Source organism: Ranitomeya imitator, chromosome 5 (genome assembly GCF_032444005.1).
Source record: "Ranitomeya imitator isolate aRanImi1 chromosome 5, aRanImi1.pri, whole genome shotgun sequence".
Classification (NCBI taxonomy): Eukaryota; Metazoa; Chordata; class Amphibia; order Anura; family Dendrobatidae; genus Ranitomeya; species Ranitomeya imitator.
The window spans coordinates 562,468,897-562,494,666 of record NC_091286.1 but is presented as its reverse complement, the minus strand read 5'-3'; the positions used below and the strand labels follow the sequence as shown (position 1 = coordinate 562,494,666).

The 25,770-nt window shown below is 44.9% G+C and overlaps 1 protein-coding gene across 8 annotated transcripts in view; it reads left to right on the top strand.

Moving 5' to 3' along the window:
• The window catches only part of SAP130 (Sin3A associated protein 130), a 109,665-nt gene that overhangs the window by 32,150 nt on the left and 51,745 nt on the right, over positions 1-25,770 (top strand). For 5 of the 8 annotated variants that reach the window (XM_069727683.1, XM_069727688.1, XM_069727685.1 and 2 more), the window contains 5 exons: positions 14,079-14,203; positions 14,332-14,476; positions 15,101-15,191; positions 25,085-25,189; positions 25,551-25,692. In XM_069727683.1, coding sequence (XP_069583784.1) covers positions 14,079-14,203; positions 14,332-14,476; positions 15,101-15,191; positions 25,085-25,189; positions 25,551-25,692 — 608 coding nt within the window. The remainder of the gene's footprint in view (positions 1-14,078; positions 14,204-14,331; positions 14,477-15,100; positions 15,192-25,084; positions 25,190-25,550; positions 25,693-25,770) is intronic. The other 3 variants (XM_069727686.1, XM_069727689.1, XM_069727684.1) reach the window with 1 other exon arrangement.

The following is a 25,770-nucleotide window of genomic DNA, read 5'->3' as shown; positions in this document are numbered from 1 at the left end:
AGGACAGATGCACAATAATGTGGAGCTGCGCAGCGGGCTGTGTGTCAAGGCATGGTCGCAAAGTTTCTCAGTACGGAAAAAGTCATGTGTGACCATCACAACATTTCCAGACTTGTAGTTTCTCATGATCCAAAGGTCACTTTTTGCATAGGCAATATTAGAAGATGGAGATGCTATCGAATGATTACTTCCAATAAATTACCAATTAGCAAAAATTATTATATTAGTTTATTAACCCCTTTCTGCCATCGGACTTAAAATCCCATCCATGTGACCTGGGACTTAATTCCCATGGATGGGATAGTACATCATACGCGATCAGCCGCGCTCACAGGGGGAGCGTGGCCGGGTGTCAGCTGATTATCACAACTGACACCCGGGACTAAGTGCCAGGAGCAGTCACGGACCGCTCCTGGCACTTTAACCCCCGGAACACTGCGATCAAACAAGATCTCAGCGTTCCGGTGGCATAGAGAAGCATCGCGCATGGAGGGAGCTCCCTGCGTGCTTCCCTGAGAGCCTCAGAACAATGCGATGTGATCGCGTTGTTCTGAGGTTCTCCCTGCAAGGAGGTGTCTTGCAAGCGCCTGCTGAGAGCAGGACCTGAGAAGCCTCCTTCACTGCCTGTCAGATCGCTGATCTGACCCAGTGCTATGCAAAGTGTCAGATCAGCGATCTGACTTTCTACAGTGATGTCCCACCCTGGGACTATGTAAAAAGTGAAAAAAAATGTATATTATACTGTGTAAAAATATATATTTTTTAAATTCCTAAATAAAATAAAAAAATAATCCAATAAATACATTTCTTTATGTAAATAAAAAAAAGTACAAATATTTAGTATCGCTGTGTCCTTAACGACCCGACCTATAAAACTGTCACACTAGTTAACCCCTTCAGTAAACACCGTAAAATAAATAAAAAAACAGGCAAAAAGCAATGCTTTATCATCATACCGCTGAACAAAAAGTGGAATAACACGCGATCAAATAGGATATAAATAAACATGGTACTGCTGAAAACGTCATCTTGTCCCATAAAAAACAAGCCGACATACAGCATCATCAGCAAAAAATAAGAAAGTTATAGCTCTCAGAATAAAGCGATGAAAAAATAATTATTTTTTATAGAAAATAGTTTTCTCCTTCGCCTCATTGGGGGACACAGACCGTGGGTGTATGCTGCTGCCAATAGGAGGCTGACACTAAGTGATACAAAAAAAGTGATCTCCTCCCCTGCAGTATAAACCCTCCTGCTGGCTCTCGGCTCCTCCCCTGCAGTATACACCCTCCTGCTGGCTCTCGGCTCCTCCCCTGCAGTATACACCCTCCTGCTGGCTCTCAGCTAACCAGTTCTTGCTTAGTGTCTGTAGGAGGCACATGGGTCTGTTTCAGACCCCAACGTTTTTATTTTATTGTTTACTTTTCTGTAAATTTTTATTTTTTAATTAACGGAGTGAGGGGGGAGACGGTTTCTTTCAAGGTTCCGATCTCCCCCGAACCATCAACAGGCGAGCACGGCGAGTATTCCTCCCCGTACCCTCTCCTGCGACGTGGGAAGCCATGCCTGAGCTCACTTCAGGGGCGACGGTTCCTTTCATGGTCCCGATCTCCCCACAGCAGGCGACCACATGGAGTGTCGCCTCCATGTATCCTCTCCTGGAGCCAGGCCTAATGCCGGACAACTGGCCCTGTCCACCCGGACTGAACTCCGTGGCTGTACAGAGGCCCCTCTCTATGGCGTCCGAGCAGCCCCCACTGTCCCACCACTGTGAAAGCGGATGGCACAAGGAGGCGGACGGTTCCTCTCCACCTCCCTAACAAAGGTATGATGGATTGAGGCTTATCCCTGCACCGTCCACGCTGCACAGAACAGCGCTGAAACCCACATCCGCGGCGGCTCCATGCCGGGACGCGCATCAATGGTGAGTGGATCCATCTTCAGTGGGATATCCACATGCTGACAGGCAGCCTCAGCCACTTCCCTGTGGCCCACCTCTCTGAGGTAACGCTCTGGATGGCTGCAAAAATTTAGCCCCTGGCTTCGGCCGATTTGTAGGCCGCATCCTGGAAGCCTTGCCTGGAACGACCCACTGGTGACGTCCGCCGGCTACAGAAATTTAGGCCCCGGCTTAGGCCTATTCAACATCGTGTCTGTGGCTCCGCCCCCCAAATTGGCGCTTCTCGCTCTCTGCGAGATTTTATCAACTCTGCAGCTCCCGGTGGCCATCTTGGTCCACCCGGCCAGCTCACACTGGGGTGACAGTATTTTTGCATTAAAGGGGCACATCGACTCTACATCAGTACCCGGGTAAGGAAGTACCTGGTCTTAACTGGTCTTAAAGGTGCATGACCAGTATTCTGTGGTCTTAAAGGTGCTTGACCAGTTTTCTCTGGTCTTAAAGGTGCATGACCAGTTTTCTCTAGTCTTAAAGGTGCATGACCAGTATTCTCTGGTCTTAAAGGTGCATGACCAGTATTCTCTGGTCTTAAAGGTGCATGGCCAGTACTCTCTGGTCTTAAAGGTGCATGGCCAGTATTCTCTGGTCTTAAAGGTGCATGGCCAGTATTCTCTGGTCTTAAAGGTGCATGGCCAGTATTCTCTGGTCTTAAAGGTGCATGACCATAATTCTCTGGTCTTAAAGGTGCATGTCCAGTATTCTCTGGTCTTAAAGGTGCATGACCAGTATTCTCTGGTCTTAAAGGTGCATGACCAGTATTCCCTGGTCTTAAAGGTGCATGACCAGTATTCCCTGGTCTTAAAGGCGCATGACCAGTATTCCCTGGTCTTAAAGGCGCATGACCAGTATTCTCTGGTCGTAAAGGCGCATGACCAGTATTCTCTGGTCTTAAAGGCGCATGACCAGTATTCTCTGGTCTTAAAGGCGCATGACCAGTATTCCCTGGTCTTAAAGGCGCATGACCAGTATTCCCTGGTCTTAAAGGCACATGACCAGTATTCCCTGGTCTTAAAGGCGCATGACCAGTATTCCTTGGTCTTAAAGGCGCATGACCAGTATTCCCTGGTCTTAAAGGCTTATGACCAATATTTCCTGGTCTTAAAGGTGCATGACCAGTATTTCCTGGTCTTAAAGGCGCATGACCAGTATTCCCTGGTCTTAAAGGTGTATGACCAGTATTTCGTGGTCTTAAAGGTGCATGACCAGTATTCCCTGGTCTTAAAGGCGCTTGATCAGTCCGAGGAGCCCTCCGCCGCCGACCCCAGCTTTATCCTCTAGTTCCCCTCAGTGGACTTCTTCATTGACCAATCCATGGTTCTCGGACCAAGAGATTGAATCCCTCTGTGTACCCACTGTGTTTGGAGTGCTCGCAGGACCAATATACATGGTCCCTATCCTACATGGGAGCCGTCGGCTAGCAGGGGCCGCAAGTATTCTAGAAACGTGCAGGCGTCTAGAAACATACAGGCATCTAGAAAACGGAAGTTTTTCGTTTCCTGCCCCCTCACCAATGATTTGATGTCAACAAGGCTCTGAATATGGATTGGATATTGCCTGAGCTTGCCAGAGCTTCAGAGACTAAACTCCCTCGAGAGCATTTGCCATTCAATTCGGATAAGCAATTCACTGGACAGAAGCCTCTACGTGGGATGCCATGCCTGGCCTGTTTTTTAAGGGCGACGGGTCCTTTAAAGGGCACCGATCTCCCCACACCATCAACAGACGAGCACACAGAGTGTCGTCTGCATGTTTCCTCTTCTGCATCCAGGCCTAACGCCAGACAACCTGTCCTGTCCACCTGGAGACCTGAACTCTGTGGACATATAGAGGCACCCTTTTTGGCGTACGAGCTCCCCCCTCTGCATCACCACTATTTAGTGGATGATGCAAGAGGGCGGACAATTCCTCTCCACTTCCCTGTTAAGAGGTTGATGGATCGAGGGTTCCTAATTTTTATCTCTGCACCGTGAAAAGAGGAGATGGCAAGAGACTATGACCTGCTGGATGCAGCCGCATATTCTGCCATGGGGCAGTTTAACCGGGTAGAATCTCCTGTGGTATACCTACCAGTATCCCTACCTGATGGGTCATCAATTAAAAATACCACGGACTGTCAGATAGCAAATCTGGTTCGTTCTGTCTTGCGGCTTCGGGTCCAGCGCTCTATCCTCCCTAGCGGCCGCATGGGTTGCTAGAGCAATGGTCTCCTGGCTGGAGACCTTAACTACCTTGATTCACACCAGCAACAACTGGCCAATCAAATCTTTTGAGCGGGAGACTGACAAAGGATTGTATAAGGATTGTCCAGCACAGTCTAGATCTAAGGGATCTTGGTTCCAAACAGGGGAACGAAAAGTAAGATCTACCCTGGACCTCAAACTTCTAACAACCTTTGACATGGTCCTCCTTCTTTGGATGGAGTCCCTCCGCTCAGCCATTACTTCAACAGAAAAAGGTGCAGTTTCCGGCATCCATCGACATTCGGGTTGCTTGCCCTCTGCAAAAATTCCTTCGCCTTTCCATTCGTCAACAGCATTTTCAAGTCACAACCTTGTCCTTCGGCCTTGCTTCCGCACCCAGAGTGTTCGCTCGGGTCATGGCGGATGTCATGTTTCTCTTGCACTCTAGAGGCGTGCTCGTCCTGCCCTGTTTGGTCTGTCTCGCCGCCCTTCCAGGACTACGCTGAGTCGTCTATATCTCTTGCGATACATTCTCTCCTGGGCTGGCAGCTACACTTAGACAAGTTCTCCTCATTTCCAGCCCAGCAGATATCCTTTTTGAGGATGATCCTGCACACTTCTAGAAGGATGGTAATTCTTCCTCGAGACAAGGTCATGGCCCTTCAACAGGGAGCTCGCGCAAGGAGAGTTCTGAGGACTTGATTACTCACCCCCTCATTTCATTCGATTTGCTAAGAGAGTTCTGAGCAAAAATGGTGACGACAATGGAAGCGGTTTCCTTCGCTCCGCTCGTTTTCAGCAAGTCAAGCAGACTTTCAGACAATAGTCTGAGCTCCTTCATCCAGGGCCTTTCTCCCGGTTCAATGGTTATTAGTAACTTCCAATGCCAGTCTTCTTCTCCCCATCATTGTTCTGGAGATCCGAACAGTAGTCTTACAGCAGGTCCACTGCCTTCTGGCGGGTCTCCCTATCTGAATTCAATTGGATAATGCCACGGCGGTGCCTTACGTCAGTCATCTAGCAGGTACCCACGGTCAGGCGCCATGACCGAGGTACCTCACTTTCTCTGATGGGCCGAAGTCTATTATTCGGTGATCTCGGCAGTATATATCCCAGAAGTAGAACTCTGAACGGCAAACAAATTCAGCCGTCAGGGTTCCGCCTCAAGTCAGTGGGAACTTCACCCCGAAGTCTTCCATCAGATCTGTCCTTGCTGGAGCTCTCCAGTTGTAGGTGGGATGACATCCAGACTGAAGGCCAATGTACTCGAGTTCGTGGTTCGGCCTCGAGATCCAAGAGCCATCGCTCTCCATGCTCTGGTTCTGCCGTGGTACCAGTTTCCATAACTCCCCTTCCACTGCTTCCAAAAGCCTTTCGGAAGCAGAAAGGGGCCCCATTGATCCTCAGAGATCCGCACTGACCACGTCCGTTTTTTTGTTTGCGGAGCTAGTATCTTCTCGCCTTATCGTAGCACAACCGCAAGTAGGGACTTTCTCACAGGGAGTTTTCACACGTAGTTCTTCCCTATCACATACCGTTAGATCATTGGGACCTTATTATTCCTAGGAGCCTTACAGTAGGCTCCTCTTTCATCCGGGCAGACTTTACTATCAGGGAAAGTCGTCCCGTTCTCCTCTGCGATATTCTCACTCTGACGAGTCTTTGGAGCTAGCTTCTCTGCTCTTTCAGACTTTTTTCCCTTATTTCCTTCAAGGCAAGGTTGTCCTCAGGCCATCTCCATCCCTTGTTACCAAGGTGGTACTGTATTACCACTGTTATGAGGGCATAGTTCTTCCCTCATCTCTTTTGGCTCCAGTCCACAAAATGGAATAAGATCCCCCATATTCTGGACGAAGTGAGTGCTCTGAGTAGGTACGTCTTGAGGACGGCGTCCTTCTGAAGGTTGAACGTTTTATTTGGGCTTCCTGACGGTAGAGGAAGGCTTCCTGACATTTTCAGGAAGGGTTTAGCCGTTTCATCGACCATGATAACATGGTGAATTCTTTTCACCATCCAGGAGTCCTTCCGTGCTAGATGTCAGCGTATCTCCCTGTCTATCAAGGGTTCTAGGCACCAGGCGTCAGCAAGGCACGCCTGCAAGCTTGCGGATTCGTCCAGTCCGCATGCATTCTTGAAGCACTATAATTCCCACACTTCCACAGATGTGAGTCTGGGCAGGCGGACTCTGGAGGCCGCGGTGGCGCACTTGTAAGTAGCGGTTACACAGGGCCTGATCTGTTGTTGTCCCCACCCAGGGACTGCTTTGGGACGTCCCACAGTCTGTGTCCCCCAATGAGGCGAAGGAGAAATAGGGATTTTTGTGTACTCACCGTAAAATCCTTTTCTCCGAGCCATTCATTGGGGGACACAGCTCCCACCCTGTTATTAGCTTATGATTGTTTTTTTATAATCTGACATGCTATACTCTCATATATAATATGACATGCTATACGCTCATATATTGTTATTGATCTCCTACTGCTTTTGCACCGAACTGGTTAGCTGAGAGCCAGCAGGAGGGTTTATACTGCAGGGGAGGAGCTACATTTTTTTGTATCACTTAGTGTCAGCCTCCTATTGGCAGCAGCATACACCACGGTCTGTGTCCCCCAATGAATGGCTCGGAGAAAAGGATTTTACAGTGAGTACACAAAAATCCCTATTTCTCCATCGCCACATTGGGGGACACAGGACCGTGGGTGTATGCTGCTGCCCCTAGGAGGCTGACACTAAGTGATACAAAAAAGGTTAGCTCCTCCCCTGCAGTATAAACCCTCCTGCTGGCTCTCAGCTAACCAGTTCGGTGCAAAAGCAGTAGGAGATCAATAACAATATATGAGCGTATAGCATGTCATATTATATATGAGAGTATAGCATGTCAGATTATAAAAAAACAATCATAAGCTAATAACAGGGTGGGAGCTGTGTCCCCCAATGAATGGCTCGGAGAAAAGGATTTTACGGTGAGTACACAAAAATCCCTATTTCTCCTTCGCCTCATTGGGGGACACAGACTGTGGGACGTCCCAAAGCAGTCCCTGGGTGGGGACAACAACAGATCAGGTCCTGTGTAACCGCTACTTACAAGTGCGCCACCGCGGCCTCCAGAGTCCGCCTGCCCAGACTCACATCTGTGGAAGTGTGGGTTTGATTGAGGTTGACTGCAACTTCCCTCGTACCTCACCAGAAGAGGACCACAAGCGGTGTGTCTGATAGCACACCACGGGCTCGTCCGCATTTTGCGGCCGGGCACCGCTAATTTAGTCCCCGGCTTCGGCCTCAGCTAGGCCGCGTTCCGCCCACTGCGCGCGTGGCTCCGCTCACCGCTTCAGCGCTTCTCGCACACTGGGAGAAGCGCCTCTCAACTCTCGGTGGCCATCTTGGACGGAAGATAGAGCTCCTGGTGTCTCTCACCAGCCTCAGAGAGTTCGTCCCTCTCCGGTCTCAGTGCGGCATCCGGACACAGGACCTGGGTAGGTGTGCTGCACACTGACACAGGCCCTCCTACTTCTGCACACAGTGCTCCGCTCACTAGCTGCACAGGTGCCCCACAGCCCTGCGCACGGAGGTTAACTGACAACATGTCTCTGCATAAACCCAAAAGGTCTGCAAAAACAGTGTTCTTCACTTCTTGCACCTCCTGTCATGCTGCGCTACCAAGCGGGCATACTGCTCCGCTCTGTAATGCTTGTGACCCTAAATGCGCTCAGGAGCCCCCCCACCGCAAACGAGCCCGCGGTGACCAGTCCCCCTGAGTGGGCTTTGTCACTTTTGCAATCTATGGCTTCTCTGACCAAAGCTATCGAGTCTCTCCAGGATCCAACCAGGAGCAGGACCACTAATCCGCCTATTCAGGATGTTTCCCCTACGGCTGCGGAATCTTCAGCCTGCAGGGGCCGCTCTCACTCAAAGCACAATCAGCCATCTAGGAAGCGCATCCGTAGCTTATCCCCCATGCCCTCTGGTGCCTCGGCGTCCGTTAGCTCTTCTTCCCACTCTCGCTCCCCAGACACCTCTTCCGACCAGGACTCTGACCTGAGTCTGATGGGCCTCTAGATCTGGAGTCGCCAGGTTATCAGAGCACTATAGATGGTCTCATCGAGGCCGTCAACCAGTCCCTTCAGGTTGATGAGGAACCGGCGACCTCCAGTACGGATAATTCGGTGTCTTTCAGAAGGACCAAACGTACTCACAGGGTGTTTGCCAATCACCCAGAGTTCCAGGACATAGTCCAGCGACATAGGGAGCGTCCAGACAAACGCTTTCAGGGCCAGAAATCTCTGGAGTCCAAATACCCCTTTTCTCCTGATCTCCGCAAACAATGGACAGAATCCCCTCCTGTGGATCCTCCTGTCTAACGTTTGTCATCTAAAACTGTCCTTTCTGTGCCGGAAGGGTCTTCGATCAAAGATCCCACAGATCACCTAGTTGACAGTCTCGTCCGCTCAGCTTTCGAGGCTTCAGGCTCGGCACTCTTTCCCTCCTTCGCTGCTACCTGGGTAGCCAAAGCCGTGACTTCTTGGGCAGACTCCCTGCACAAGGCCTTACAAAGAAGTGATCTTCCTTCTGACTTGGCAGAGCTAGCAAATCAAATTTCCCTGGCGGGCGATTACTTACTAAACGCTTCCTTGGACGCGGCAAACTGCTCTGCACTTACGGCTTCAAACCCTGTGGCGATTAGGAGAGCGCTATGCCTGAGGAATTGGAGAGCGGACTCCGTCTCTAAAAAGTCCCTCACGTCTCTGCCATATATCGGTGGCCGTCTATTTGGCGAAAAGCTGGACAAACTGATATCAGACACTACGGGGGGAAAAAGTACTTCCCTTCCCCAGCAGAGGTTCAGACAACCGTTCCGACGACAGCCGCAGGCTCGTTTTCGGCCCTTTTGTGGATCTTACGCATTCCTCAGCCAATTCCCCTGGCTCGGGATGCCGCACCGACAGAGACAAAAACCCTCCGGCTCCATACAGGCCCAACCATTCCTGGAGGGGCCACTCCACACAGTCTGGGTCCAGGGGATCCAGACCCCAACAGTCTTCCTCTAAATGACTCGCAATCTCTTCTGGACGACACTAGCAAAGTAGGCGGACGCCTTCTCTTGTTTCATCATGTCTGGTTCGCAGTCGTTCACGACGAGTGGGTCAGGGATCTTGTGACCTCCGGTTACAAAATCGATTTTCTCCCTACCCCCCCCCCCCCCCCCTCCAATCCGATTTACGCTTCCAGCTCCCTCGGAGCAGGAATGCGCAATCAGGCTTTTTCCAAGGCCAATCAGTCGCTCCGACAAGACTGAGTGATTGTCCCTGTCCCAGAGGACAAAAGGTTCCGCGGTTTTTATTCAAATCTGTTTATGGTCCCCAAAAAGGATGTAACGGTAAGGCCCTTCCTGGACCTAAAGCTCTTGAACAGATTTGTCAAAGTCCGTCATTTCAGGATGGAATCTCTCCGTTCTGTTATTGCCTCGATGTAACAAGGCGAATTCTTAGCATCCAACGACATCCGGGATGCGTACCTCCACATCCCTATCTTCCCACCTCATCAAAGGTTCCTTCGCTTCGTTCACGGCCTTGCCCTTCGGCCTCGCCACCGCCCCAAGAGTTTTCACAAAGGTCATGGCTGCTGTCATCGCCATTCTGCATTCTCGGGGTCTAGTTGTGCTTCCCTACCTAGACGACTTACTTGTCAAAGGCCAATCTTTCCGAGCCTGCGAGGAGTGCGTCCGCATTTCCTTGGATACTCTTTCTCGGTTGGGCTGGTTGATCAACCTAAAAAAGTAATCTCCTGTTCCAGCTCAACGGATCTCCTTCCAGGGCATGACCCTGGACACATCCCTAGGGTTGGTGCTTCTTCCTCGGAACAAGGTCCTGGCTCTTCAACAGTGGGTCTGGAAGCTTCTTCAGCCGTCCCCTTGTTCCATCCGTTTCGGCATGAGGATTCTCGGGAAGATGGTGGCCGCAATGGAGGCAGTTCCATTTGCGCAACTGCACCTCCGTCCCCTACAGCATGCTCTGCTGGACGCATGGGACGGGAGTTCTTTTTTCCCTCGACCGACTGTGTCCTCTCTCTCCTCGGGTCAAGCAGTCAATCCAATGGTGGATGCTCCGATCCTCTCTCCTCCAAGCGAGGTCTTTCCTCACAGTCCATTGGCGACGAGTCTCGTCTTCCCATCAATATCCTGGAGATACGTGCGATTCGGCTATCCCTAAAGCGGTACCATCATCTCCTAGAAGGCCGCCCCATCCGTATCCAGTCAGACAATGCCATGGCTGTGGCTTATATAAACCATCAAGGGGGAACCCGCAGCAGAGCTGCAATGCGCGAGGTAGAGCACATCTTTCGCTGGGCCGAAAACAACCTCTCGGTCATATCAGCCGTTCACATTCCAGGAGTGGAGAATTGGGCCGCGGATTTCCTCAGCCAGCAAGGTCTTGCCTCAGGAGAGTTGTCTCTCCATCAGGACATATTCCAACAGATTTGCCTTCGTTTGAGTACTCCGGACGTAGACTTGATGGCTTCCAGGTTCAATGCCAAGGTACCTCAGTTTGTAGCTCGGTCTCGGGACCCCAGAGCAATCGGGGCGGTGCGCTAGTCCTTCCTTGGAGTCAGTTTCGCGTCCCTTACCGGTTTCTCCCCGCTCCTGCTTCCCAGAGAAATCAGGAAGATCAGGGCAGAGGGTGTCCCTGTGATTCTCATCGCCCCGGATTGGCCTCGCAGGACGTGGTACGCAGAGCTGGTCCAGCTCCTTGGACGTTCCTTGGCACCTACCAGATCGTCCAGATCTACTTTCTCAGTGCTCGATTTACCACCAGAACTCAGGGGCCCTGTGTTTGACGGCATGGCTGTTGAATCCTGGGTTCTGATTCAAGCGGGTTTCTCCCGTGAGGTAGTTTCCACCTTGATCAATGCCCGAAAGCCGGTGTCATCGCGCATCTACCATCGGATCTGGAGGATCTTCTGCGATTGGTACAGAACCAGAGGTCACCCTCTGATGGTTTTCAACATCCCTACCATCCTGGATTTCCTCCAATCCAGTCTGTACTTGGGGGCTTTCGCCGAGTTCCCTTAAAGGGCAGGTCTCGGCCTTGTCAGTCCTTTTTCAACGAAAAATCGCTTCCAAGCCTCAGGTCAGAACGTTTTTTCAGGGAGTCTCTCACGTGGTGCCTCCCTACAGAGCGCCTCTAGATGCTTGGGATCTTAATCTGGTCCTAGGTGTCCTGCAGGAATCTCCCTTCGAGCAATTGCAGGACATCCCTCTATCTCTTCTTTCATGGAAGGTGACCTTCCTCGTCACTTCCACCTTCCACCTCAATGAAGATATCGTACTTCCGTCTCTTTGCCTTACTCCAACGCACTGCGTGGAGAAGGCTTTTCACTCCTTGTATCTTGTCAGCGCTCTCAGGAAGTACGTGTCCAGGACGGCATCCTTTCGTCAGAAGGATGCTCTGTTCGTGCTCCCGGCGGGACACTGAAAGGGACTGGCCGCTTCTAAGTCGACAATCGCCAGATGGATTCGGTCGACCATTTAAGAGGCTTACCGCGTCAGAGGCAAGCCTATCCCTGGGGGCCTCAGGGCACACTCCACTCGGTCGGTGGGTGCTTCCTGGGCCATTCGGAATCAAGCGTTTGCAGAGCAGGTTTGCAAACCTGCGACCTGGTCTAGCCTGCACACCTTCTCAAAGCATTACAATTTCTATACTCGGGCATCCTCAGATGCAAGCCTGGGTAGGCGTATTCTGCAGGCAGCGGTTGCTCACCTGTAGACAGCGGGTGTCATAAGTTTACACTGTTGGGTTGTTATTCCCCACCCAGGGACTGCTTTTGGACATCCCATGGTCCTGTGTCCCCCAATGTGGCGATGGAGAAATAGGGATTTTTGTGTACTCAACGTAAAATCCTTTTCTCCGAGCCACTCATTGGGGGACACAGCACCCACCCTTGTTTTTGGCTTGTTGCCTATGATGAGTGTTTTAGTCTTTGACATGTTGTTACTACGGTTAAATCTTGTTAATCTCCTACTGATTGGCTACGAACTGGTATTACCCGGAGCCAGTGGGCGGTGTATACTGCAGAGGAGGAGCTAACCTTTTTTGTATTTACTTAGTGTCAGCCTCCTAGTGGCAGCAGCATACACCCACGGTCCTGTGTTCCCCAATGAGTGGCTCGGAGAAAAGGATTTTACGGTGAGTACACAAAAATCCCTATTTTATTGTATAAAACGCCAAAACATAAAAAAAAGATATAAACCGCATTCCTCAAAGCTCCTATAGAGACACTGGAGCATTGTATCCCGGACCTCAAACTTAAAAATTGGAATTTACCCAAAACCACCTCAATTGGGAACTTGTATGAGGGGGAGGAATTAATTACTTTTACATCATTGAGAGATAAATACAATGTTCCTCAAAGGGATTTTTACAAATATTTGCAGATCCGGCATTTCCTAACTGAAAGGAAAAAACAGATGCCTGCACCGCCATCTAAACTTTACTCTATGCTGATGAACCCGACATCACAGATTAGGGCGCTGTCCACAAGCTACGACTGTATGTTGGAGAATACTCTGCCCTCTCTAACTACATACCTGCAAAAGTGGGAAAAAGACCTAAACTGCACATTCACACCGGATCAGTGGAGGGCATCCTTCTTAATTATTGGAAGCCAATCTAAATGTACTAACCACATAGAAAACGCCAGGAAATTGTTATATCGGTGGTATTTCACTCCCAGTAGATTGTCCAGGATGTTCTGCAGTTCCCCAGACACGTGCTGGAGGTGTGGAGACCCCTGTGCAGACATGTTACATATATGGTGGAGTTGTGACAGAATTAGACGTCTGTGGGCAGCCATAGATCATCTGATGTTCCAGATTTGTGGTATACCGGTGACTCTTAATGCACAGCAGGCGTTACTCGCTATTGATTTGGACTCGTTTCCCTATGAGTTCCGTACAGTGATTGTACATATTATTGTAGCAACAAGACTCAAAATTGCTAGTTACTGGAAAAACTCCAGGTGCCCCTCACTGCCCGAGGTCGTATCACTGATCAACGAAAATTGCCTATCAGAAAAAATAATCGCTACATCTAATAATAATATAGCTCAATTTCAGAAAAAATGGAACAATTGGTTATCTTTCCGTTTAAATACCGTTCTTAAATGACTTTGCAGATTTGCATATAGAGAATGTGATTGGATAGTTATTGTAATGTCACCATTTCCCCTATCCTCTTCCCTTCCCTAATCCCCATAACGTTGTGTTAATTATTAAGAATTTAATGTCAATAAGATGTAATGCTTGACACAATTTGTAAATAAAAATTTGTTTAAAAAAAAAGATATAAATGAGGTATCCCTGTAATCGTAGTGACCCGAAGAATAAAACTGCTTAATCAATTTTACCACACGCAGGACGGTATAAACGCCCCACCAAAAAGAAATTCATGAATTGCTGGTTTTTGTTCATTATGCCTCCCAAGAATCGGAATAAAAAGCGATCAAAAAATGTCATGTGCCTGAAAATGATACCAATAAAAAAGGTTAACTCGCCCTGCGAAAACCAAGACCTGACATGACTCTGTGGACCAAAATATGGAAAAATAATAGCTCTCAAAATGTGGAGACGCAAAAACTATTTTTTGCAATAAAAAGCGTCTTTTAGTGGGCGACAGCTGCCAATCATAAAATCCCACTATAAATAGTAAATCAAAACCCTCTTTATCTCCGCCTTAGTTAGGGAAAAATAATAAAGTAAAATAAATGTATTTATTTCCATTTTCCCGTTAGGGTTTGGATTACGTTTACGGCTTGGGTTAGGGGTGTGTCAGGGTTACGGGATAATGTGTGCAAAACTGTAAAGCGCTGCGGAATGTTAGCGCTATATAAAAATAAAGATTATGATTATGAAGTTTTTCTACTAAAGTCAATCCCTTTCTGCACAGTCACGGCCTCCGATTACCACAGCAACTTCATCCGCCCCCGCTGTAGTGGCCACAGTTTCTGCTACCCGAGCTCAGTCCCCAGTTATCACCACCACTCCAGCTCACGCAGCAGAACCCGTTCTAAGGTATGCTAGAAGTCTTTTGATGTTTTTTTTTATTTTTTTTTTTTGGGGGGGGGGGGGGGGGACTTTTTATTATATTGTGGTAGTCATCACTGAACATTTGGTCTTTTTGCTCTAATGTTCCTTCCTAGGCCAACTTTGTCAATTCAGCAGCACCCTCCTCCTGCGACAATCAGCATTCAGAGACCTGCCCAGGTGCGGGACACCGGAACGCGCATTACGCTGCCCACACATTCTGCATTAGGAGCCCAGAAACAGCTGCATGCAATGGCACAGGTACTGTATACTGAGTGCTTGCTCCATAATTCATGGAAATCATTTTACATTCTTAATTCTGAGTTTTAAAGACAGAAATTAGTAATTCCCCAGGACTTTCCCTGACAAGTCCTTGTAAGCTCATACTCTAGTATGCATTAACATATGTCTGTATCAGTGGTAGAGGTAATACCCAGATGGCATCCACAGCGCACCTCTAATACTGGGCAGATGGGAAATGTTTGAGGTTTTTTGTCACTCCAGTGCAGACTTCTGTGCAGACTTCAGATTGCAAACCTAGCCTACATGTAGTCATATCCTATGGTCATGTTCCTTCTCTCTAGCTTGCACTTGTACTCTGTAGAGACATTCTGATTACACTAGGTTATTTATTCAATTGCATTATGTTGTGGGTCTCCTAGAAATCACAGCTTGCCCAGGCACATAGGTTAGAAGAGGATGAGTCAACCGGTACGATCACATTAGACCCAGTTTCCCCAACATGACAGTAAAAGAAACCATGCAGAATTCAACGAGGCTAAAGATACACGTACACTCAAAGGCATTGTTTTTCTGTAACTTTTAGTGTTAAAATGTTATGTTTTAAGAACTTTTTAACAAATTCCGTACTGTACTTTTTGACAGAAGACTCTCTTTGGCACGGGAAATCCAGTAGCTGCTGCTACTGTGGCTCCTATTTTGGCAACCAACACTCTGCCATCTGTAACAACGTCAGGTAATATTCATTATAATTCATTTTTGCATAAATCAGTAATAAATATCAACATATTAAAGAATAACTAATCTTTTTTACTTTTTATTTGTTTGGTTCCAGCGTACAAAGTTATGAAACTTTGCAAATCACTTTATTAGGGATGCAACAGAAAAAATATGCATGGAAAGCCTCACCATGTGATATTTAGTATGGCTGCTCTCATTGGGTTTGAGAGAAAAATAGGATCCGCATGGCAGAAAATGTAAGTCACAAACTTTATTTTATCCGGTTAAAAGATTATGATATTCATAACAATTAATACTGTGTCCATTCTGTGAGGCGTTTCTGGCAAAGACCTTAGTAATACAAATGAATTAGAATTCCTATGACTAGAAACGCATCAGAGAATGGACACTGTTTTAAATGTTATGAATATCCTAATCTTTTAATCAGATGGAGTAAAGTTTGTCACTTTTACATTTTTTGCCATGAGGATCCTTTTTCTGCACTTTAATAGCGGATTTGTCTTAATTCCTCTAAAATATAAACTCCTGTAGGTGTTTTCCACACCCCTGCTTTTCTTTTCCAATGTTTTTATTTTCATTTTAGCAACATAACAAGATTCAAGTTTGAAGGCATTGTTTGTCATTAGGTAACATATAACATATAATATTCCATATTATAATAGACGTTTGACATATAATGGGTGTCTATAAGACTTTGTATTGTTTCATTAACAATTTTAAGCGTATCAAACGCTTCATATCGTTTTAAAGATATAGAAAAAGTACATTCCAATATTTTCGTTTTCGTAACAAAACATGACTCATTTTTATAGGCATTTTTGCCGATATGTAACATAACACACCATATAATATTTTTATATTTAATCATTCTCTATAAAGCTTTATTTTGCTTCAATATCAATTTTGGGTATTATAAACACTTTATATCACTTTATAGATATACAGTAAAAATAAACTGAAATGTACAAAAATAAAGTAAACTTTATACAACAATTTTTAAGGTACGTATATTAGATATATATCTATGAGAATACATGTTATGGATATATATTGTCCCAGTGAGACCACTTATTTGTATATTTCACCAGTTGGTTATTCGCTAGGGCGAAGGATAATTCATATGTCCTATGGAGAGATAGTTGTTCTATTATGTCTGAAAATGAAGGAGGGAGATGATGTTTCCAGTTAAAAGCTATGCTGTTTTTTACTACCAGTAGTATTTGTATAATCATATTCCTTTTATCTAGACTAAGGTCCTCGAGGCCCAGGGAAAGCAAAGCTATATGGGGAGTTAAATTTAGTGGTTTGCCATAAATTTTGTTAATAAGGGTAGATATTTGTGTCCAGAGAGGTTTTAGTTTTGGGCAATGCCAAAACATGTGAAGGAGGTCCCCTTTAATGCCACATTTTCTCCAACAGGAGGCAGATCCATCTTGGTTAATATGAGCTAATCTTGCTGGAGTATAGTACCAGCGGGTATTTACTTTGAAATGACATTCTTGAAGAGACATAGATAACGTGGAATCATATGTGGAAGACAGAGCGTCCTCCCAATCTTCTCTGGTAAAGGTAGACTGCAGTTCCCTTTCCCACTTGCGTATATAGGGGTGTTTAGGCATTTCCCAATCATGATTAAACCAGTCATAAATATATTTGTGACTCCAAAAGACTCCGTGTTACTTACTAAGTTTAAGGATGCTTCGGAGAATTTAGGACCCTTCTGGAGAAACTTCATGATTTGTTCTTTTAACATTACAAATTGTAAAAACGTCGATGACGGGAGTCTAAACTTCTCTTTTAGGTTGCTAAATTTTATGAAAGAGCTACTGTCATAGACGTCTCCCAATCTCGTAATTCCCCTTTCTTCCCATAGAGTTGGAAGTGTAATATTGTTACATGTAGAAATAGTGGAGAGAGGAATTTTAACCAAGATAGATTTTTTGGATGTTCCCTTTCTTGATCTGGACAATTTTTCCCAAGCATGTATGGTGGCCTGGAATATTGGGTGAGTCACTGAGTTGAGTTGATGACCAGTTAGTGTTTTTATAATTAAATCTTTGGGGTGGTTGTTTTTATTTAGAAGGGTTTCCATATCTAACCACGCTGGGGGTTTTGATACGGTTAGCCAGAATCTGCTTTGTTTTATCAAGGATGTATAATAATGGGCAGCTATATTGGGAATCCCCAAGCCCCCATATGCTCTTTTTTTGTAAGTGATACTTGAGGGTGTCCTGGGTTTTTTATTATTCCAAATAAATTTATTAATGATGGTTTGGAGAGATGTAAGGTATGATACCGAAATGGGAAGAGGAATGGCGCTCAGAATGTATAGAATCTTAGGTAGCGTAAAGATTTTTATTGTAAGGACTTTGCCCCACCAGGAGAGGAATTTACGCCCAAAGGTGGTAGTGTCATTACTGATAGTTTTAATTAAGTAATTAATATTATTTGTTACTATGTTGTTTAGATTTTTAGTGATCTTAATCCCTAAATAGGTAAGTTGTTTATTAGCCCAGGTAATGGGGGAAAAAGCTTTAATTTTTTTAATTTGCTCTTCATCTACATTTAAGGGTAGGATTTTTGATTTTGTTGCGTTAATTTTGAAATGGGAGACATTTGAAAAAGAATCCAATATCTTGTGAAGTTCTGACATGGAGTTGATAGGGTCTGTTAGGGTGAGAATGATGTCATCAGCAAACATACTTAGTTTGTATTGGCGAGAGGGGGTTTCCAATCCCTTGATGTTATTATTTTCTCTGACCATTTGTGCAAGGGGCTCCATGGCTAAGATAAAAAGGAGTGGGGATAAGGGACATCCCTGCCTTGTACCATTTGTTATAGCGAAGGAGGGAGATACATGATTGTTAGCAACGATTTTTGCTCTAGGGTTGGAGTAGAGTGCCATAATTGTAGTAATAAAGGAATTATCAAACCCAAATATGATCAGGGTCTGTCGTAGGAAGCCCCACTACAGACGGTCAAAAGCTTTTTCTGCGTCTAGAGAGACAATCAGGGTGCTTTGTTTTGTTTGATTAGCTATTTTGATGGCGTTGATGATTCTCCTGGTACCGTCCGAAGCGTGGCGACCCACGACAAACCCGATCTGGTCATTATTTATTAAGGTAGGAAGTATCATATTAAGCCTATTAGCTAGAATCTTGGCATATATTTTGATGTCACAATTGATTAAGGAAATGGGTCTAAAATTGGCAATGTCTTCAGGGTTGTCTTTGAGCTTGGGAATTAAAACAATAGAAGCTTCGAGCATTTCAGTAGGGAAGGTACCCGAGGATGAGGCCATGTTAAATGATTGCAAGAGATGGGGGGAGAGAGTTTTGTAGAAAGTTCTATAATAATCGTTGCCAAAGCCATCGGGACCTGGGGATTTTGATGGCTTTAGTTGCTTAATACAATCCTCTATCTCCTCTAAATCAAAGGGAGCTGATAGGATTGACTTGTCTTCGGTTGTTATTTTTGGGAGGTTGATTGAAGAAAGGAATGAGGTTATGGCATCTTGGTGGAGTTGGGAGGGTTTTTTTGGGGGGGTCGATGTTATATTTTTGCAAATTCATTTACTATGTCTTGGGGGTGGGATAGTGTTGTTCCTTTTAAATTTTTTATTTTGTCAATTCTGTTATGGAGCCTTCTTTTTTTAATGCGATTGCACGTAAATTTAGTGGGTTTGTTTAAAGATGTACACAATTTATATTTAGAGTTTTTGACTGCTGCTTCATAAGGGGAGAATAATAGTAATTTTAGGTCTTGTGTCAGTTTCGATATTTCAGACTGTAACGTAGAAGAAGGGGAGGGGAGTGCAATTTGTTCATTAATTTTATTGTTTAGAAGAGTTTGGATTCTTTCTGTTTCCGCCCTTTTTTCTTTCTTTTTTCTGGAAGAAATCTGGATCAGCAAACCTCTAATCACTGCCTTGTGGGCACACCATCTAATGATGGGGTTAGTGGAGTCAGAACAATTTTCTTTAAAGTACAGTTTAATCGAGGATTCTATTGAGGATTTATGTATGGTGTTGTTGATTATATTAGAGTTAAATTTCCACAGAGTTTTGTTGTTTATTGGGGGTCCCAGAACGAGCTCTCCAACCACCGGGGAATGATCTGAAATTGTTCTGTCTTTTATATAAATTTTTGTAAACCTCGCCAAAGTAAAGGTACGTCGGCGATGATTAGGTCTATTCTGGACGCTGATTGATGAGTCTCTGAGAAGGAGTATTCAATGGAAGAGGCGTTGATACATCGAAATGTATCGTAGAGCTCATTCTGGAACAGCCAAGGGTTGAGATCTCCTGTTTGTGGTCTCTTTTTGGAAGAAGAGTCAAGGAGGTGGTCTGGGGTGGAGTTAAAGTCTCCCAGTATAATGGGTATACCTTTTTTGTTTTGGTCGAATTTTTTAATGAATTTATTTAGAAATGTTTTTTATTTTTTTATTAGGAGCATAGATGTTGGCGATTGTGTAGGTTATGTTGTTAATACGGCAAATTAAGATGTGGTATCTGCCGTTATTGTCCTTGACTTCTTCAATAAATTCAAATGGGATCGAGTTTTTTATTATTGTCATTACCCCCGCTTTCTTTTTTGAATTGTTAGATTGGTATATATGTGGGAAATTTTTGTGTTCAAATTTTGGGTGGTCTTCATTTTTAAATTTGGTCTCTTGGACACATATTATGTCTGTTTTAGAGTTTTCAAGTTCTCTCCATAGGGAAAATCTTTTCCTAGGACTGTTGAGTCCTTTAATATTGTATGTCATGATTTTAAGGTTCATGTTTATAGTGTCTTGTGTAGAAAGAGTTGGGGAAAGTGGAAGTTAAAGTAGAAATAAATGTCTCACTGGTCAATACTAGAACGTACCTCTATTGATCAAGAATTAAGGTGTATGTGGTACACCTATAAATGAATTAAATATTTACAATTCAAATATGGGGTGTATAGAATACACCAACAATTGAGAAGTTTGTTTAATACAAAGAACCCACTCCCAGTGGGATATATCTTCTTCCTGGGGGTATGAACTAAATGGGAACTGAGGAAGAAGAAAATTAACCTCTTGTATAGGTAAGCAAACCATATGTAATAACAGCTTATGATGAATGAATTATCTAAACCAAAAGTTCAAAGACAAGATCATGACCATGTCCTATGTATTTTCAACGGTAACCTCTATGTGAGGGGTTGTCTTTTAATGAGGCAATACATTTTTGGCCTTCTTCAGGTGTGAAGATTGGAATGGTTTTTCCATTTGAAAAAACTATGAGTTTGAGAGGGAATTCCCATCTATATGGGATATTTTTGTCTCTGAGTGTGAAGGTAATAGCGTTAAACGTTTTCCTGGAATCCAGTGTCTCCTTGGACATGTCCGCAAATATTTTGAGGTTGTTATAAGGCTCTGGAAAGGTTTTTTCATTTTTTAAGTATTGCAATATTCTTTCCTTGGTGTTGTAGAAATGAATTCTGAGAATTACATCTCTGGGGATATCTGGTGCAATTTTTGGGGGTTTTGGGAGTCTGTGGATTCTATCTATGATTAGATCTGAGTCTGATAGAGTAGGAATAGCTTTTTTAAAGATGGATTTTACATGGTTTAAGAGGTTGTCTGTGTGGATATGTTCCGGAATACCTCGGATTTTTACGTTATTCCTGCGATTACGGTCTTCTATGTCAGCCAATTTGATTTTTAGCCTTTTGACCTCTGAAGATAGATCATGGATAATATTGGAGGATTTTGTAGTAGTTTTTTCTACTGCATCAATTCTTGTTTCGTGATCAGAGATTTTTATGTTAAGTTGTTCAAGAGTGGTTTCAAACCGTTTGGCTTGGATGTCGAAGCTTTTTAACATATTTTCGTTTATTTTGTTAGCTAGATTAAGCATATATGCCTCAGTACTAGTGTTGTTGCTGAGGGAGGAGATTTGATTAGGGTTTGTGGCCAATAAGTTTGGTGGGGTTGTATCTTGGTCATTGTCTAACTTGAGTTTATTTTTTAGTGGACTTGTGTTAAGGCCCCGTCACACATAGCGACGCTTGAGCGATTCCGACAACGATACGACCTGTCAGGGATCGCTCAAGCGTCGCTATGTGATCGCTGGTGAGATGTCAAACAGTGAGATCTCACCAACGACGCAGCAGCGATGCGGCGAACTGTAGCGACCTGTACAACGATCCTATTTCATGACGATTCAATGGGACGTCCTGTCAGCGAGGTCGTTGGTAAGGTGTCAAACACAGCGATGTGTGCTACCCAGCGGGACCTCAACGATCAAAAAATGGCCCAGGCCATTCCGACACGACCAGCGATCTCACAGCAGGGGCCTGATCGCTGCTACGTGTCACACATAGCGAGATCGCTACTGAGATCGCTGTTGCGTCACAAATCTTGTGACTCAGCAGCGATCTCGCTAGCGATCTCGCTGTGTGTGACGGGGGCTTTAGGGGAAGAGTCACTAAAGCTGGAGTAATCTTCTTCCCCTTGTTCTGTTCCTTGAGATGGTGTGGAGATTTTTTGTCTCTCCTCCTCTCGTTCTTTTTTTGTTGGACTTAGATGAGTCCATACTTTCAGGTTGACCCTCTATCTGAGGTAATTTTGGAGGATTCAATTTTTTTTATTTTTTGAGGGGTATTATAGGTTTTTCTCTCATCTGTTATGGGGGATCTGGATTTTTCAGGGCTCAAAGTGTTAACCTTGTCCCCTGGAGAGTAGCAGTGGTAATGTATTCTTTCCTCTCCTTGCGTTTTGGTTTGCTTAGAGAGTTGGGGAATGTTCGATTTAGGAATGGTTCCCTCTTTTTTCCCCATGGTGATGATGCTATACAGAGTATCTTCGTCAACAATAACTATCAAATATGCTTACAGAACTTACACAGATATTTAAACCTGTTGAGAACAAGCAGAGTACTGATAGCAATTTATGACAATTAGATCTTATCAAATCCTGTCAGGAGGGAAGAAAAGAAAATATATTGCAGCAAATATAAACAAGAATTTAAGCAAGTAACATACATATAGTAACATAGTTAGTAAGGCCGAAAAAAGACATTTGTCCATCCAGTTCAGCCTATATTCCATCATAATAAATACATAATAAAAGTGTATTCAGTAGTAAACTACCTCTCCACAGGTTAGGGTCAGGAGCCTGTAGACAGAGTACAGTAGATGCAAAAGAATTCTGAGAAGACTGTGGAGGAAGGGGAACCACAAGGCGCAGTAAGCTCTGAAAAACGTTGCTGTAGTTTAAACTTGTGGCCTGATGCCAAAGGCCGTGCCAATGTCTGTTTATAGTACTCCTGTATCAGGGGTGAGAGGGTGTTTGTTTTCCCACAGCCCCAATGGGGGGGATTTAGCAATTTATTTGTTGGAATGCAGACTGTGGAAAGAGGGGTAGCACAAGGCACAGCAAGCCCTGATAAACACCGCTGTAGTATAAACGTGTGGCCTGATACCAAAGGCCTTGCTACGGACTGTTTATAGTGCTCCTATATCAGGGGAGAGAGGGTATTTGTTTTCCCAAAGCCCCAGGGAGGTTTAGTATAGCAAATGTCCAGTTCCTTTGTTGGAAGACTGTGGGAAGTGGAGGTACCACAGGGCACAGCAAGCCCTGAAAAACGCTGCTGCAGTTTAAACGTATGGCCTGCTACCAAAGGCCTTGCCAGTGCTGTTTATAGTACTCCTGTATCAGGGGTGAGAGAGTACTGGTTATTCCACAGCCCCAGTGTGATTTAGTACAGCAGATGACCTGCAGATCCTTTGTTAGGAGTACCACAGGGCACAGCAAGCCCTGAGAAACAATGCTATAGTATAGCAACTATCTTGGGTTAGTACCCTGATAAGGTGAAGTTAGCAAAAATAAGTAAGCTGAAGCTGAAGGGAGATGGGGACCATAAGGCCCAGCTTACCCTGAGAAGTATTGTTAATGTGACATAAAATATGCAAATAACATGCCTCCTTTGGCAGATTTAACAGCCCACAGCCCCAGGGAGGTATGATAAGTTAATGGAGCCACAACTATGGACTCTGAGTCCGGGTATATTAAGCGGGGTACAGCCGGAGTATTAATGGCACCTCAGTGTGGTCGAGCGTACCTGAGTTGACTGGAAGGCAGAAAGGCGGGAAAACGTGAAGGAAACCGATATTCCTCTGGTAGCAGGGGGGTGGGAAATCACTGCAAGGCCTCACCGCAGCGTTGATGTTCGGTGTCCGGAGTGTCCTCTCTGCTGGTGGTCCTGCTGGTGGTTCGGAGGGGAATCCTGATCTTGCATTCGGGTGCAGCGATGGCGTCCCAGTTCACCGCAGTGTCGTTGTCAAGAGCTGCAGCCGTCTCCTTGTGTTCTCTGCAGTGGCGAAGGCTTCCGGGTCTGTGCTACGGGCAGGAGTGTGCTCCGGGGTTGAAGACACTGTTGTTGATGGCGGCAATGGCTGTCCTCACACACTCCTAGTAGGCCTCAGATTGCCATGAGGTAAATAAATCTTCCTGGGTGAAGGGCCAATTTTTGTTCTTTTTGGTCTAAAATAAGCCTGGGGGAAGGCTGTATCAGTCACCCATATAAAATTGTGTGGATGGTTTGTAAAAGTAGGGATTAAAGTTGGATTGGAGGTTTTTACCTCAGGAGCTCCCTGATCGCACGTCTCACATAGCCAGAGACACCACACCCCTGCTTTTCTATTTGTGTGCCTTCAGCTGCATTCGTATCAGAATGTACTCATTTGGAGGACAGATGCTTATAGCAGAGGGTCGGCACCAGTGTTCTCCGCTGCTGTCTGATGCAGAAGATTGTTCTGATGAGCAGTACTCTGAGGAGGAGGCTCTGACCCATCACTGCCACCACCTATAAGCTAAAGGACTACATTCTGATATCAGTGCAGCTGAAGGGAACCAAATAGACAGGGAAAAGCAGGGGTTTGGAAGCCATGTACATGCAATTTAAATTTTTTTTTTTTTACAAGTGTGAATACAAACTTTGTAATAAAATGATTTGGAAAGTTTCATAGCTTTGCATGTTAAACACTGTGTGTGTGTATATGTATATATGTATATATATATATACACACACACACACACACACACACACACACACACACACACACACACACACACACACACACACACACACACACACACACATATATATATATACACACACCTATATATATATATATATATATATATATATATATATATATATATATATACACACATATATATATATATATATACACACATATATATATATATATATATATATATATATATATATATAGACATATACATATACATATATACACACACACACACACACACACACTTATAATTTTTTTAATTTTTATTTTTTATACACATATATACACACATAGTATTTAAATGGTGCAATGTTTCTTTGTGATGTGAGTTTGGTAAATTTTTAAGGCCGGTTTAGCACATCCGAGTACGGACTGAACCCTGGTCTGACCCAAACTCCTAAATAAGGCTGTTAAGCTTGGGTCATAAGGTACGCAGTTATGTGACCCTTACTTGGACCTTGATGCATGAATATGAGAAATCAGCCTAATCTTGTGGAATCCTGTGGCCCCCTCCTCTGCTCTGTTTTTGTTCAAAAACCTCTCTTCTTTAAAGCCGTGCATAGTGAGCAGGAGGGCACAGCTGCAGTCACCTTTTCTCTTTTTGTCCGTGTGGTATACAAGGTGAGGCGCACCATCTGCAGCCTATGGATTTGATACACACCGTGCATCTACATCACACTAGCAATAGCGCAGCGCACAGCAAGTGTGCACACAGAGGAGGAAAACGTAATGATAGATGGAGGTATAAAAGATGAGGTTGCTCACAATACTTCTAGTTGTATTATATTAAATGTTTTCTTCTGCTTCATCACTGGCACAGGCTCTGCTGCCCACACACAAGTTCCTACCAGCACTATTGTCACAATGACCATGCCTACTCACTCTTCCCATGCTACAGCAGTGACCACTTCGAACATTCCTGTGGGTAAGTCAGTTTATTCTTTTTTGCTCTCCTTTCAGCACTCTGTAAGACATTTGTAGTCACAAAATTAAAAGGGGTTTCAAACAGCCAGATTAGTTTGCTATGGGTGCAGAACATTGTAATGTACTCTACAAATTTTGTGTCTTTCCTTTTCACATAGCTGTTTTATAATCCCGCAACCTCACTTCTCATTGAGCAGTGGATTAAATGGGTACAAAACAGTGTTGTCCTCTAACCAATTCTAAAATTGGCAAAATCTTGAAAATGGCTGTTCCTTTATCTGAAGGCTCCATTTCATGAACTCACTGTTTTCCCATGACACTTATGCCTTGAATTTAACCACATATGTATTTTTTTCCTTCAGCCAAAGTTGTCCCTCAGCAAATAACTCACACTTCCCCCCGGATACAGTCAGATTATGGACCAGAGAGAAGCAATCTGATACCTATTCCTGGTCACAGAGCCTCGCCCAATCCCATGGCAATGGAGGCTAGGAGTGAGAATAGGTGCGTTCTAACCTCTTAAAACCAGTGGCTGTACATTCCTTTTCTTTGGCTGTTGTATAAAGCAGTGATTTCTCTATA